This window comes from Dunckerocampus dactyliophorus, chromosome 7 (genome assembly GCF_027744805.1).
Source record: "Dunckerocampus dactyliophorus isolate RoL2022-P2 chromosome 7, RoL_Ddac_1.1, whole genome shotgun sequence".
Lineage (NCBI taxonomy): Eukaryota > Metazoa > Chordata > Actinopteri > Syngnathiformes > Syngnathidae > Dunckerocampus > Dunckerocampus dactyliophorus.
This window is the reverse complement of record NC_072825.1, coordinates 19,564,577-19,581,018: the sequence shown is the minus strand read 5'-3', so window position 1 is coordinate 19,581,018 and position 16,442 is coordinate 19,564,577. Positions and strand designations below refer to the sequence as shown.

The following is a 16,442-nucleotide window of genomic DNA, read 5'->3' as shown; positions in this document are numbered from 1 at the left end:
TCCACACAGCGGATGCCCTCCGTGAAGCCATCTTCACCACCTGGAGCAACATTCCCACTACCCTCCCGAAAACAACAGCATTGCATTGCATAGCCAAAACAAATGTTGGAAGTGATTAACAAGAATGGTGCAACAGCTCGTTACTGAGGCCTTTTTTGACATTTTATTTGTATTACAGGGAGGTTTAGGTTTTTGTTGAGCTATGGTCCGAAACGTTTCATCAGCTGACGAAGTTGTTAGCAATAAATTGCTTACTTTTTTGTTTTTTTTGTCTCACTCCCATTTCTTCTTTTGGCATTTTGAACCTCTACTTAGAACCTCCTTAAGACCCCACATTGCAAAATGTAAACTCTTGCAATTTTTCAACTGGTCTAAAAATTTTGATCAGGAGTGTATATGGCTATAACATTGGACAAGTGCAGAGTTACAGCCCGTACGTAAAAAGTGGATAAAGTCCACAATACCTAGTCTATTGGAGACAGGCATGGAAAAATACATTTACACGACAGCCTAGTCAAAAGAGTATTTTGTGTTTTTGACGAAGACGCCTTTCATGCACAGACTTATGAAAATGCCAGGCCCATAGTGTACCCCTATATGAAACTATATACTGTATGTGATATAGACACTTGTAAATAGCGTTAGACAAATGGAACTATTAGCAGTGAGGTAAAACAACCCACTACTTGAGAAGTGTCATAAGCACAAACTCTTATTACGGGCTGTGTTTAGCCATTACTGCTTTTGACCATGGCATACATGAGCATGCCCAGACTGAACAATATGAATGTACATGTGTTCCATTTTGACTACTGTGTTTAGCCTTTTGACAGAAATGATCACAGCCCTTTAAACCCTGAACCACCACCAGTTACATGTGCAAAACACAAGTGCAAATGTTGCAAAACTATGAGATGGACAGCCTTCTGAGTATTTGTTCTTAAGTGCAGATGAAAATGTGTTTTTTGTATATTGTAGGTTTAATGTTAACCGTTCTCTTACCTTAGTGGGAATACGTGCAGTCAGAAGGTATGCTCGGTGAGGCGCAAGAGCCTGAGAGGGAACAGAGAGGGGAAATAATGAGTGGCTGTAAATATACACTCTGTAGCAGTAAATACACAGTGTGAACAACAGTAAAAAGGAAGTGACACAGATTACAAGAGAGCTCCTTCTGTTGACTCATCAGGATGAAAATGCTTGTGACTCGGAAAAATGCCATCAGAGAGAGAAAAAAAAAAGCTGAGCGTTCAAATCGACACGTTCACACTGCAGGGTATGATGCCCAATTTGGATATTTTGTCAAAATCCGATTTTTTTGTGGTCGTTCACATTACCAAAAAAAATCTTGATGCAGTCCTTCGAACCAAAGATTTATTTAGAAGCTAGCAAGCGAGCAAGCTAGCGATGACACAGGAGACACGCAGGGTGGCAAGAAGGAGATTGTTTGACAATGGTCTACAGCCAATCATGATGCAGAAAACAAGGGTGCAGACAGACGAGCGAGGGAAGAGATACACTCAATTTCCCACAATGCAATTCTTCTTAAAGAGCCAGGCTCTGTAATAAAAAATAAATAAATCTGTGAATTCCGCAAAACAGCGAATCCGCGAAAGGTGAACCGTGATAGAGCGATGGAACACTGTACAGGTCACATATGAGCAAAAAAAATAACAATTGACCTGCAGTGTGAACACAGCTTTAGTGAATCACATATAATGTAATTGTAACAGTAATTGTATATATTTCATGTGTATTATAGTATGACAGTTTTGTCTTTTTACACACTTGGTCAGAACCCTGTTACTGTTTGCAGAGGTGCATACTGGGAAGTGAGCATGCTTCAGTTGCCAGGCTGCAGAGGTAAGGCAGGGGTGTCAAACTCGTGCCATGGAGGGCCGAGACACTGCAGGTTTTCTTTCCAGCCAGTCACTAAAGCAGGTGATTTTAATGATCAACACCTTCACTTTGATCAATTAAATCACCTGCTGAAGAAACTGGTTGGAGAGAAAACCTGCAGCGTCTCGGCCCTCCAGGGCACAAGTTTGACACATGTGCACTAAGGCATGAGCAAGCATAAATGCAACGCATAGACTTAACATTCCAATGCTGTAAATCAGCCTTGAAAGGTCGCCATATGTCACTGAGATGTTCACAGTATGGCATTGTTACAACTGTGGAAGTCTCTATGTCACATGATTGTGCATTGTGTCATTTGTGACAATCTGACAGAAAGTTACATTAATGCACCATGAAATAATTCATCATTGAAAAGCTGCTGCCACGAAGGACTTTGACCTTTGCAACAATTGAAAGTAAAACACTCAATGTGCAATGATACAACCCTAACTGTATGCGGAAATGGCTTTATCTAAGCCTACCAGATATTTCCTTGTCAGAACAAACTGCCATATACTCCATGCTGACCTTTAAATCAATTATGGAAGGATCCTCATACAAAGAAAAGACTTGTGACAGTAATTCTCTTTGAGAGGTTCATTCTCACTTTTCCCCCGTCATTTCAAATCCAAAGACACTTGGAAACCCTCAAAGATAGAGCAGGAAACCTTTAAAAACTGTGAGCAAAGTACATCTCTGATGATGATTTTTAAACATTGAATATCCATAAAGAATAACTGGGAATAGAAAAGAGGAAAATAAAAAGACATAAAAGCATATTATGGCAGGTAGACATTAAAGTATATGAGGAATAAAATATACAATAAAAGTGAAGCAAACAAACAAAATAAATGTCAAGAGGAAAGTGAAAACAAAAAAGGCTTTGTGTCTTTGTGAAGAGAGTGGTGCAAGACAGGTAAACAAAACAACACAGTCGGACAGTATTTTGTGTCCCTCCGAGGCTGAGCTCTACAAGTAGTAAGGTTTGATGTGACGAAGACAGACAGTCAGGGCTGTGTGGCCAAATGTTTCTTCTAGTAAAGAGTACCAGTTGCCAAGGCTACGTATAAATCTGTCTTTCTAATTTGCTCTTTAATTTTTTTAACTAATTTTCACTGAGTTGATGGCAGTTTCTACAGCACAGAGGAACTGTGTGTGTGTGTCTGTGTGTGTATTGGTGGGGGTTGCGGCACAGGGAGACGATGTGACGTAAATCGACGAATCTGCATAATGGTTATGACAGATTAGCAAAAGAAGCATGAAAAGCAAAACATGTATGTTTTGAGCATGTTTAATAACAAACCCCAATCATTCTATTTTTCTATAGTACAGCCCTCTTTGGAAAATGTTTGAACACCCCTGAGCGAGACATAATCAGTCCAACAAGTCTGCACAGATGTAAGCGACATCTTGATGTTCTTTAAGACACTAGAATTCTGAACTCTGTATAATTCCACACAATCTAAATATAAATCCTCAACAACCAGTCCTACATAACAATAATCGGTACTACAGCTAATCACTACAGTTGACATCATAGTCAATAAGTGATACCTGTCTGAGGTATCAACTAAAGGTTAAAAAGCCTCCACTTGACTTTAATGAGTGTGTAGTTCTTAGATAAAGAAGGAGAGCATAAAAGCATGTTTTCCTCAGCGCTGACTCCTCCTCCAATCCTCTTCCCACCGATGCATGGCTGCTTCTCGGCACATTCCCAGTGCCATGCTTACTCCATCTGCCCTTTTGAGTGGACAAAGCCATAACACGCAGACCGTTCCAGAAACCACCCCCCTCTCACTCTTCTCTTCTTAAGTGAGAGCTTTGCGCCTCCCCGTCATTTCACACTGGCCACCATCCCGCCTTCAGCGCCACTCAGACAACCAGATGGTTGCAGAACTGAAGCATGCCTGCAAGATCAGAGAGCATCTGCCATCATGCTGTCTTATTCTCCTGACCTGACACAAACACAACTGGTGGCTGACATTCACCATTCGCTGTCTCTTTGGCCCATTACATGACCATCATATTACCTGTTCACTGACTAGTTTTGTCACAATATTATCTTTGTAAGAACATATTTTTTAATACAGCTCTCCTGGTGACAGTTGTACCTAATGTTGTGGCCCCTGAAGGTAAATATTGTACAGTCAATGATAATATGGATAGGAATATAACATCTTGAACCCCATTAGTGAGACAGGAGCTCTGTGTGAGCCTGTTGTCCATTCACAGCATCAACACACCCCTTTTCACCTTTTTGTCTAAACTGTCAACCCCTTATGATGTACACAATGAGTTTCTATGGTAACATCTAACCCAGATTATGCACAAATTTGTGACACACAGTGTACTTTGATCGACACTGAGTCACGCATGAAAGAGGCGTGCCGCAGGGTCAAGTCTTGACGTGGAATGTCAATGAGGTCTCGCTTCTCTGAACATCTTACCATGATGGCCTACAGTTGTGCCAAATCTCTGCGGGAACTCAAGCAGTACAGTAAATGTTTCAGCTCTTTCTGTACCCATTCAGCTGTGACACACACATACAGGAAATGAATCCCCTCCAATCCACCCCTCCTTAAAAATGCTTTTATCCTTCCATCATGTCTCCATTCATGCTCTATTATTTGACAACATTTGGCATTATCTTAGATACTCATGAAACTTGGATTTCAAGCAATTAGTAGATGGGTCACTTCAATTTGTGATAAATTAAAAAATATCTTCAGAATCAAGTTTGTCCACAATTTACTACTGCTTTTGCTCTACAGAAAATAAAGTAGCTCTTCAAGTGAGATGTTTTGACAAGGAAATGGAAAAACATGTTTAGCACAAGTTACCGTAATTTCCGGACGAGAGTGCACAGGTATTTAAGCCGCACCGATTAAATTTAAAGAGTAAAAAAAAGATATGTACATATATAGGCCACACCTGTTTATAAGCCACAGGTGTCCACGTTGTACATGGGTACACACAAAGATGTTACCCTGGAAGATTTTTTTACACTTTTAATTCTCAGAGTGAACAGTGTGTGTAACACGACTAGTTAAACAGCAGCCTACCGGAAAAGTCCTCCTCATACTATTCCTAACTAAAACTGCTAAAGCTGTCCTCGCCTGTCTCCTTCTTTCGTTGTCGCTACCAGCGTCACCACCGTATCGAGGCAAATCAGCCCTCAAGCCCGTGCTGTCATCCGTAGCATGCAGCAGTTCAGTTCCCCGAAACCCGCCGGCAACAGTGATTTTACAGTGGTAAAATCAATTCTCAAATCAAACTATCGATACTTTCATCCTTCAGTCATTTGAGGTAATGTACTGTATATCATTAACAGGAACACAGTGGAAGGCAACCTAATTATTGAGACCATGTCTAAATGTTATGCAGTTGTTTAAAATAAATGAATACATTACTCTGTCTTCTATGCTTTATTTGATTTATTATATGCTATGATTTGAAATACACTACTTTTACAAAAATATTATGACTAATAATAAAATAATAAAAATATTATAATCTTGTCCTATGTTGTTTAAACCATGACATTTAACAGGAAAGTGAGACTATGTGAATGTGATTACTGTATTATCGCCACAACAGTCAAGCAAAAATAATTATGATCGTATTTTTTCAAGCAATCCCCAAATTCCAAATCAAGTGTTTTCCGGATTTCCATTGTGAATAGATAGTGATGAGTATGCTCGTTAAACAAGCAGGAATTCATTTTCTGCCACAACAAAAGAAAAGAAAAAAGGAGTGACTTAATAATCAAAGATGGTACAGCCCCTTTCCATCTAAGAGAGTAGAGTAGCCATTGTTTGGGCTTCTAGTGAATATCATCATAAAGGCGAAAAAAACGCAATATCATCTGCAAAGAAAGGCAAACTGAAGTATATGAAGCAGCAGAAGTGCATATAGAATTATAAAGGTCACTGCATTTCTGCAAGGAGAATCAACAACCAATTGCTTCTTTTCTGATCAACATTGCACACAGCATCAATTATGCCAAAACATCTTGGGAAATCTGAACACATAATTTAAACCTAGTCAGCCGATGCAGCTGCAGAGGAAGCTCTCACTTGTGTTTTGTAGCCATAAGCCTACAGTTTGAATTGACTTTGAAAATGGAGGTAGATTGAATATCGTCATCACAGGGAAGAGATTACTCTTTGTAGGATCTTCTCAACAGACATAAAGATGATTTGGTCTAAGAAGATACTTTATAAAAAACCCACTTTAATGAAACCCACATTTTTTTTCTGCTAAAAGAGGCTGCTGACAGAGAAGCTCAGGTGTAAAACTGCATCAGTTTTCTCCATGTAGGACCAAAACAGTTCTCATCAGCAAAAATTCTCCCTTCATCAGGGCAGCGTAGAAAGATCAATTCTTTGTTCACTACATTCACTACAGCATTTCCGTGTGTGGAATTAAATTATGGAACGGATTGAGTAAGGAACTAAAACAATGTACAGAGATGAGCAAATTCAAAAAACAATACAAGCAGTTGATGTTTGCTAAATACAAGGCAGAAGAGTCTTGATTGTTCTGTCAGGTTTGTTATGTTTTTGTTTTTTTTGTTTATAAAAAAAATGTTCTTTATTTATTAATTATTGTTATTATTATTATTATTATTAATGAATATGTATATATATATATATATTTATTTATTTATTTTTTTTTTGGGAGGGCTGTCTTACCGTTATCTATTATGTATTATCCTGACTATCACAGAAAACACGACACGGAATGCAGGAAGTGAACTACATGTACTGTACTAGATGTAGAATGGATGGGGGGTAGGATTAAATAAGCTTTGCTTCTTCCTACTCCTTTTGGACATGTGGAACTGTCAAAGAATGATTCATGAGATGTATTCCATTGTAACCTTCATGTTCAAATAAACTAAACCAAACCAAACCAAACCAAACTACTTTATTGGATAAAATACACAGCAGAAAGGGTGAGCATGATGGTGCTACTTCATGGTCTCATCTGACTGATTAGTCTTGTCAGACCACAGATGTGGCAACCACGGCAATGAATTAATGTGGATCTCAGTTATGTCATATTTAATGATTAGGTTAGATTTTAATGGTAGTATAGGTTTTAATGCTACCGGTTTTGATTGTTGTCGTAATGCAAACTGTCAGCAAGGCATCTGAATTGTTAATGAGAAAATCTGGAATCTGTACATTGGAATTGTAAAAAAAAAAAACAATTTTTTTGTAAAATGGTCTCCTCCATTCCAATGGACGTTTTGTCTCAATCATTGCCGGGTGTCACATCCGATATAAATAAATACGCGCCTCTCGCCAAATCAATGCCTTAATTTTTGGTTGTGACTGTAAATACCACAGTTCATCGTGAAAACTCTAGCATTAACTCTGTTGCTAACCAAAACAGCAGCACCTATCAAGCAAGTCATATAGTCACACAGATGAAGTTACAATGTGGAGTCTTACCGGCTGCCACTTGGATGTTGTAAACACATTGCTCTGTAGTATTAAACATGGCATTACATTATGTGGAGACAGGTTTTCTGTGTGCTAGATACTTTTAGATTTTAGATATTTTTATTGTGTCCATTCGTATGCTCTGGAGAGCATTCATATGAGTTTTAGTTTCTGTCTCTGTCGAACCTGCCTAGGTTCTTGCCATTTCTCTCCATGTTCTATATAAAGTTTATTTTCATTTGTTTAAACTAGTTTCACTTACACTGTAATGTAAATTATTTTGTAAGGTATCATTATTTATTTAGGGGTGTCACAAGATCTCGTGTCACAAGATCGCACAAGATTAAAATGTGACAAAATGTCTTGTAGGCACTAGGCCTGGGATGAATCATACAATTAATGAAAATGATCTTGATAATTATGCCGGCCTGAAATCATTGCCATGTGCATGCCTGCCTCCAAACAAGGAGTAATAGGGATGCATTATCCGTCTAAAACGAGTATCCATTACGGATAATGCATTTTTGCCAAGTACGAGCATGAAACGAGTACAGCTCAACATCATCCGTAGTCGTGATGAAGGAAAATCCTCATTGGGTAACTACTTATGCATTCACTCTTCACGCTCTGTGATTGGCCCGTCACACACAGCGACCACCCCTCCCTAGACACTCCTACAGCCAGAGAGAGGAGCCATGCCAGTCACTCTTTCACAGACACAATACAGACAGTGACGCTCTGTTTGCTTGTCTCGACTCCAGCTCAGGTTCTCTAGTTTGCTGTATTTCGGTTTGGATGACATTTAAAGTTAGTTGGTAGACTTGTTTCGTTACGTATGCCGTGCATTTGACAAGCCAGAGTTGAAACGGCTGGTGTCGCGTTGGTCATTGCCTAAAGTTGCTTGGTATACTTGTTTCGTTACATATGCTATTAGAGAAGACAGAGCTGTAAACGACTTGCGTTGCGTCGGTTACTGCCGGTGTTTTTTTTTTTTTTTTCGTCTGCTTGCGTCGAATTTGGCTAGTGATATTAAGTCAGTTGGAAAACTTTGCCCGTCGCGGTGCTTTTGAGAAAACTACAGTGAACAAGGCTGATGGATTATTCCCTGTTTTCCATCACTGGATGTTTGCATGAATCACCAACTTTACACAGATCATTAAAAAATAATTAAATAAAGCCTTACAGATCACTTACACACATACACAGTACACATATAGCTGAATAATAAACAATGAATATAGCAACTTCTAATCAATCCATGTCAATTTCAAACTTAAAATCCATCCATCCATTTTCTATACCGCTTCTCCTCTTTAGGGGAGAATTCAAAAATTGCAATGTAACGTAATGTAATGTATTTGTAAATACTGTACAAAGGCCGCCTTCCTGATCAGCACCTTACCCCTAAAAACCGATCACCTCACCTATAGAAAGTCTCATACATTAAGTTGATTGACTGATAATTTACAGCAACATGACTGGAAATGTGACGAGAGCGAGAGCATTTCATAAAATATATGTAAAAAAATGAAGCTTTCTCAACTATCCCGAAAATAACCATAACCCAGCAGTTTTCAGTCCGTACTGACATGAAATACTATTAAGAAACTATTGAGAAACTGATAATATCCATTTATTTATCTGTATTGTACAGACTGAACTCGAAACTGAAACCAGCAAAATACAACAAAATGGAGAGCAGTGAAGCATACATCCGTATTCAAGAGTCAAATTGCATGCTGAGTACGACAAATTCATACATGTTGGCAGGTCTGCACTAATATTCAAAGTCCTCCCTGCCTCCCACCACCACCCGCCCGACCCCGCCCCACTATTTCACAAGCACTGCCTTCTAACCCCTAAACTATTTAGTCAGTTGTTTTACAATTACAGTGCATTACATTTGGAATAAAATCCTACTACATCCTTGTGAGAAGAGGGTTTTGCATGTCTGGCACCACTTTTAGTGCGCATATAAAATATTCAGCCCACATGAACATCATAAAATTGGCAATCCAGCACTGAATGGATATTTAACACTGGATGACATTCGAGCAGCTACATCAAAAGTGTTCCTTGCCTTGTAGAACGTCATCAGCCTGCAGGGTGTCCTGTAAGAACATTGTGTGTGCTTTGTTTCCAAAGATAACAATCATTCATCAACATACCAGTCAGATGGGGGGTGGAAGGTTGGTGTTTGTGTGAAGTCACCCTGTATGTGTTTGTGGGCCGAGATTTCCAACTAAATTATAACACTGCAGAACATAGGGATGGTAGATATAAAACTGCAAGAAATCAAAGGTGAATGCAGAGAGTCACTTTTGTATTGTGTTAATGTGACAAAGACAAGGGAGAACTGTCCCAACCTGGAGTACCGTGCTTTGTGAAGGAGACAGTTGGGAATGACATGAGAGAAGAAAGGAATGAATGAGACAAAGGCACAGTATGAAGAACAGAGTAGGGAGGGGGTCTCTCGCTGGTGTTGCCAGCATTTGTGGATTTTCCTCTGGAGTGGGTGGATAACATCAGTAAACACCAAGAACACACATTTATACAGCTATCTTTGAGAGGGTAAACACTGACATGACACAATCCTATATTAGGGATGTAACGATATGAACATTTTATACCACGATTATTGTGACCAAAATTATCACGGTTATCATTATCACGGTATTGTTGAATGTGCTCAAAATGTTTAAAACGTACTGATACACCGAAGTCTATTAACAAAGTTTTATTTGTAAAACACACATAAATAAACAACACACAATATACGTTCCTTGGCAGATGATGACGAAGTTGCAGCAACTGTAGCCTTCTGCACGCCCACTCTGTAAATAAGGGAAACGCAAATCTATTATTATTATTACTATTAATATAATAATTATTATTATATGATGACTTATTATCATCATCATCTGCCAGTCACACACACACACACATGCACAAACATACTAACATTACTCCCGTAACAACAAAACATGTTGCAGTGTTTCCACATGGATTTATATTTAGCACAAAATGTTTTTAATGTTAGAATTAAGTCTCTAATTTTATAATGCTCAAGTGTGACAAAATAGCTTGATTGGGGAACTAACTCACAATCAATATTTTATGGATTTAAAAGTTCGTGTTTATTATACCTTTGATGTGTGAACACTTAAGCTAATCAGGTACTGTAATAATATACTGTATAACTAGCCGTTATGATTCTGTTGTAATGGAAAAACAAAGTCACAGATAAAAGGACTGCTGAGATTTTGAAAATAAGAACATCATGATCTTGCTTAGATACACATCCTGTGCACAACATCCACACAGTCTCAATTTGAACATCAACGCCTTTGTCAACAGGATTGAGTTGGCAAGGGAGTTTTTATGACCCAGTACATGTAAGATCGAGGTCCATCCAACTCATGTAACCAGGTAGTTCGATGAAGTGACGCCCCCAAGGTTTAAAAGAAGACCTCACCCATTTGGGGGCATTCACTTTGCGGCAAAAGATTTTATATCCGTACATGCAAATTGAGACCAGCGCTGTGTTTGCCTTCTATGTGACATGGGTCAGACAATAAATTCAGGAAATACTATCATCGCCTCGTTGCCTGTTCTTCGGAGCTGTTCAACAAACAAGTATCGGGTCACAGCACAGTATCGGGTCATAGCAGAACTACCGTCTTTCATTATTAAAATTAATCAGATCTATGTCAGCTTTTCTGTCTCACTTGATGCATCTGCCCAAATTTGGAAGCAGCGTAGGCAATACTTAAGTGGCAGCGGTCGTACACAGCAAAAAAGCCATACCAACAATAACACATTTTGCTCTGCTCCGGTGTACTCGCTGTTGCCAAAGAACATGTAGAAGTTTGATAACGCTTAAGTCTCTTTTATTAACAAACTATAGCAACGTTTGACAGTCAAACTATGCATTCAACTACAAGTTTACTTACCGTATTTTCACGACCATAAGGCGCACTTTTTTAAAAATGTTCTCCAAAATGGACGAGGCGCCTTACAATGCGGCACGCCTTATGTGCGCACCGAGTTCCAAAATCTGTTAATGTTGTGTGACTTTGATGAGCACGCCGCCTGACTGACTGGAAGCATTTCCTGTCGACACGCTGCTTATATAGACGAAAGGCAGGCGTGACTGAGTGGACAGCAAAGCAAAGGGGGACGTGACTGAGGGCAGCATGCGGACGTTAAAGAGGGGAGGGTGGGCGTGAAAGAGGACGCTAAAGGCACGCCAGTATGTGCATTGTGCAAAACAACATCGGTTTGGCTAAGGACCATCGAATATGCCACCTACAAAAAGACAGGCTTATAAAGCACAGTTTAAACTGCAAGCTATCAGTTACACGGAGGAACATGGGAATCGAGCAGCCGCAAGAGAATTCAAGATCAACAAAACGGCGCCATCTATCCATCCGGGCAAGGACTACCGTGGTGCAGCAACTCCTACTATAGTTAAAAAATTGCCGACAAACACATCCAGCCCAACCACATCACCAACATGGACAACGTGCCGCTCACTTTCGACATCTCGGCGAACCACACTGTAGAGAAGGGGACCAGCACAGTAGCGATACACACAACGGGGCACGAGAAGTCGGCTTTTAGTGTTGTGCTTGGTTGCCACGGTAATGGACAGAAACTGCCACCTTTGGTGATTTTTAAGAGGAAGATGCTGCCTAAAGAAAAGTTTCCAGCCGGAGTCATCATTAAGACCAATCAAAGGGGCTGGATGGACGAGGAGGAAATGGCTGAGTGGTTACGTGACGTGTACGTAAAGACACCAGATGTTTTTTTTTGTCCACGCGTCACCGTCCCTGTTGATCTGTGTGTGACTCCATGCGTGCCCATCTCACAGCCGCTGTGAAAAACCGAGGGCAAATGTACTTGGAGCTTGCCATCATTCTGGGAGGCCTGACGAAGAACTCCAACCGCTGGACATCGGTGTAAACACGGCGTTCAAAGTGAAGTTGTGAGCGGCGTGGGAGCGATGGATGACAGCTAGCGAACACAGCTTTACTAAGACAGGGAGGCAGTGCTGTACGAGTTACGCCACAATTTGTGAATGGATTGTGGCTGCTTGGGCTAACGTGTCTGCTTGCTGTTGTTCGAGCTTTCGCAAAAGCCGGCATGATTTCTGAGGAGCCGCACAGCAACGAGACTGACTGACAATGACGACAGGGAACCTGGCGTGTTTGATAGACAACCTGCCCCGCTGTTCATTTCGGATACAGAAGGTGAGGACTTTGATGGATTTATGGATGAGGATTGAAATAACGTGAGTACATTGTTAAATACGTCAATAAAGTACAACCGAACTCAGTTTTGCCACTCCCACTGCCTTTTTAAAAACATACGATAGCATGCATGCTAGTGTATGTTCTAGCGTGCATGCATACTAGCGTATTGTAGCGTCGCTGGGAGCACTTCCTGTTCCCCAGCGTGCTTTGTGGTAGTGTTTTGGTGCAAATGCTCTTAAAGTTACATGTTCGAGCTATATAGTTGTTAGTTATTGTTCTACCGCACAAATAGCGGTAGTGTCTTGTCTGTTTTTGTCTATCTGCTGCATTGCAGTGTGATGTTTTTAGTTGTGCCCCATGACTGAGACTGTTGTGTTGAGTGATGACCTTCCGCGATTTCCAGTGGGTTTAATAAGATGTATGAGAGCTCTGTTCTTAATCTGCCCAAAGAAATAAAGCACTTCCTCACTGACTCTTGAGCGCCCGTATGTTTGACAATGCTTGTGCACAATAATACGGTGCGCCTTATATATATGTGTTAAATACAGAAGTAGCATCCGCAACTGAGACTGCGTCTTTTAATACGGTACGCCTTATGGTCGCGAAAATACGGTACCTTGCACTCGCTGAAAAGGTGTGGGTGGTGGTCATGGAGATGGCTCATCATACTGGCAGTGTTACCCTCCTTCACTGAGACTTTTTTCTGCATATTCTGCAGATAGGTTTATTGTCTACAATTATTTTCCCCTCAGAATCCTTTGCAAATCCAAAATATGCTCAGACATCAGAACATTGCAAAGTGCGGATATCAATCACGGTTTTATGATCATTTGTATTTGAATCAAAAATACTTACCGCCTGGATTTTTACCATCGGTAACCATTAATACCAGTAATCATTACATCCCTATCCCTTACCATAACCACCAAGACTAAATGCCTCACCCCAACCTTAACAAGACAAACAACCTCTTAGAAAACCATGTTTTCACGAAGCAGTACAGTTCTGTTTACAGCTTTTATCTTATTTTCTTTCATCTTTCAACAATAAACCCAGATCTGCATTGGTTTTGCATACGTACACTCATAATGAGGATGAATGCAATATTTTGGGCCCTTTTTCCAGGGTGGAATGATGAGTACAATGTACATCGTTTATATTTTTAAAAAGAAGAACTGAGTGCACAAAGTTGAATTTATTTCCCATTCTTACATGCTATTGTAACCATTGTAATCACAGTACATCTTTGGTCATAAGATGGTGATGTTTACCTTTGTTCCCACCTTAAAGTGAGATGTTCAGCCACTGTTTTTGAGCTACAAAGACCTATTTTTATATGATTGTGAAGTATTTGTCTGAGTTAGCCACACAGTACAGTGTATGCTCGGCTTAAGTCAAGTCTTTACTAACTGACCCACTGCCGCACCAAAAAACACACAACACCTGCACAATTACTTCAAGTTGCACAAAGTGAACTATCCAGGATTCAATATATTTACCATGAGATATACATTAAAACATCTGAGCAAAATGATGCAGTTCAAGAAGGGCAGGCTTCATTCATACCAAAAAACAGTCTAGCAGTGTGGAAAGCAAAAAGCTTAGTTATTTGCAGCGGGCAATAGAAACACAGATGCCTCATCTTCAAGGACATGATAAAAATCACCCGAGCAGCAAAAGCATATGACAGTGGCAGGGCAGAAGTCATTTTGCTGACATAGAGCTGTACATGTGCCATGGAACAGCACAATCCTTGACTGCCCAATAGAGATGCAAGCCTTCACGTCTCCTCCAGTTTGCTCAATATTTAAACACTTTCAAATTGAAAATTCTGTCTCGGAAACAAGCTGGCAAGCATTCAGCCACACTAAATGACAGGAAAACCGCACTGGAAAAACACATTATGCAGCTACATCCCCCTCATTTGGGGTTCAGCATTTTGACAGAAAACATCCAACTAATAGGACTTGACTGTTTATATGACAGTTGACACAGTGGACAAATCACATTATGGTCCAATCAATGCAGACTGTTGTTATGACCTACAAACCCAATTCAATTACAGAGCAATAACAGCAGACTGATACAGTACCAACGAGGCCATTTTAAGGTACATCATAACGTTTCTTTTACACATAATCCATGGTGACGCGTTCATTTCTAGTAACTCGTGTATATAAACAACACACAGAAATTGGCCTACATTAAATCTGTGACACATAAAAAACTATTAAGCTGATGATTTTATGCAAGTGCCATAAAGAGTGATTATGACCCTGAACCTGATGACATCATGAAGATGAATGACTATAATGACTTTGGTTAGGCCAGCTTTCATTGTTGGTTAATATCTCCCTTGGGATGCATCACTGATGGCATTGTGGGCTTCAAACACACTAAAACTTCCAATACAAAATCCATACTGACAAAATATGATTATGAAAAGCCTAAACAACGGGGGAAGCAGGATGTGCATGTTGTTCAACAGCATACAAACGCCATAGTAAAATTTGCAGAAACTGTCTGGGATGACTGATAGCGGTGTGGGAAGGAAGAGTGTTAAAATTAGCTCTCCTCACTTCAACAAGCTACAGCAGTAAGCCGGTTCATAAATGTGGTAGTGGTGGAAGCTGAGCTGGTCAAAGTGTGACATAACAAATCATCCTCAATTTCAAGTGATTCACTCAAGTGTGTATTTTTTGTGCTAATTTTGGCAACATATTTAAATTAATAAAAACATAAGAAAAGCTACACTGGTGTATCTAATGGGATTATTTCAAACCAGGAACATGATTTTCATAATCTTTGTGAGAGTGGACAGGATTACTACATTTCATCACTCTTATTTCATTATCATTAGGATATTATGAAATGTTGCAGCAAATAAAGGGCCGTCCTCTGACATATTAAAAGTCTTGTTGAGTGTTATTTGCAAAAGCCTTTTTTGTAATGCACATCATGATAATACAGTGGTTTGAAAAAGTGTTTGCCCCGTTTCTGATTTCTTTTCTTTTTGCATGTTTTTTACACTTAGATGTTTCAGATCATGAATCACATTTAAATATTAGTCAATGACAACACAATTGAACACAAAATGCAGTTTTCAAATGAAACTTTTTATTGCAATCTATCAGTCTGGAAAAGGTTATATAGCCATTTCTAAAGCTTTGGGACTACAGCAAACCACAGTGAGAGCCATAATCCACAAATGGCGAAAAGATGGAACAGTGGTGAACCTTCCCAGGAGTGGCTGGCCAACCGAAATTACCCAAATCACCTAGCGGAACAAAAAGAACAATAAGGCTCGTCCCAATTTTGCCAGAAAAAATATTGATGCTTCCCAAGACCTTTGGGAAAATACTCTGGTCTGACGAGACGTCTGGCATAAAGTAACGCCGCATTTCAAAAAAAGAACATCATACCAACAGTAAAATATGGTGGTGGTAGTGTGATGGTCTGGGGCTGTTTTGCTGCTTCAGGACCTGGAAGACTTGCTGTGATAAACTGAACCATGAAATACCAAAAAATCCTGAAGGAGAATGTCCGGCCATCTGTTTGTGACCTCAAGCTGAAACCTACTTGGGTTCTGCAGCAGGACAATGATCCAAAACACACCAGCAAGTACACCCCTGATTGGCTGAAGAAAAACAAAATGAAGACTTTGGAGTGGGCTAGTCAAAGTCCTGACCTGAATCTTATTGAGATGCTGTGGCATGACCTTAAAAAGGCGGTTCATGCTGGAAAACCCGTCCAATGTGACTGAATTACAACAATTCTACAAAGATGAGCGGGCCAGAATTCCTCCACAGTGCTGTAAGAGACTCATTGCAAGTTATCGCAA

General features: G+C 39.9%; 1 protein-coding gene across 3 annotated transcripts in view; it reads right to left on the bottom strand.

The window, feature by feature from the left end:
* Positions 1-16,442, bottom strand: part of LOC129184799 (F-actin-uncapping protein LRRC16A-like) — an 80,457-nt gene that overhangs the window by 46,326 nt on the left and 17,689 nt on the right. For all 3 annotated transcript variants that reach the window (XM_054781135.1, XM_054781136.1, XM_054781137.1), the window contains one exon: positions 1,003-1,053. In XM_054781135.1, coding sequence (XP_054637110.1) covers positions 1,003-1,053 — 51 coding nt within the window. The remainder of the gene's footprint in view (positions 1-1,002; positions 1,054-16,442) is intronic.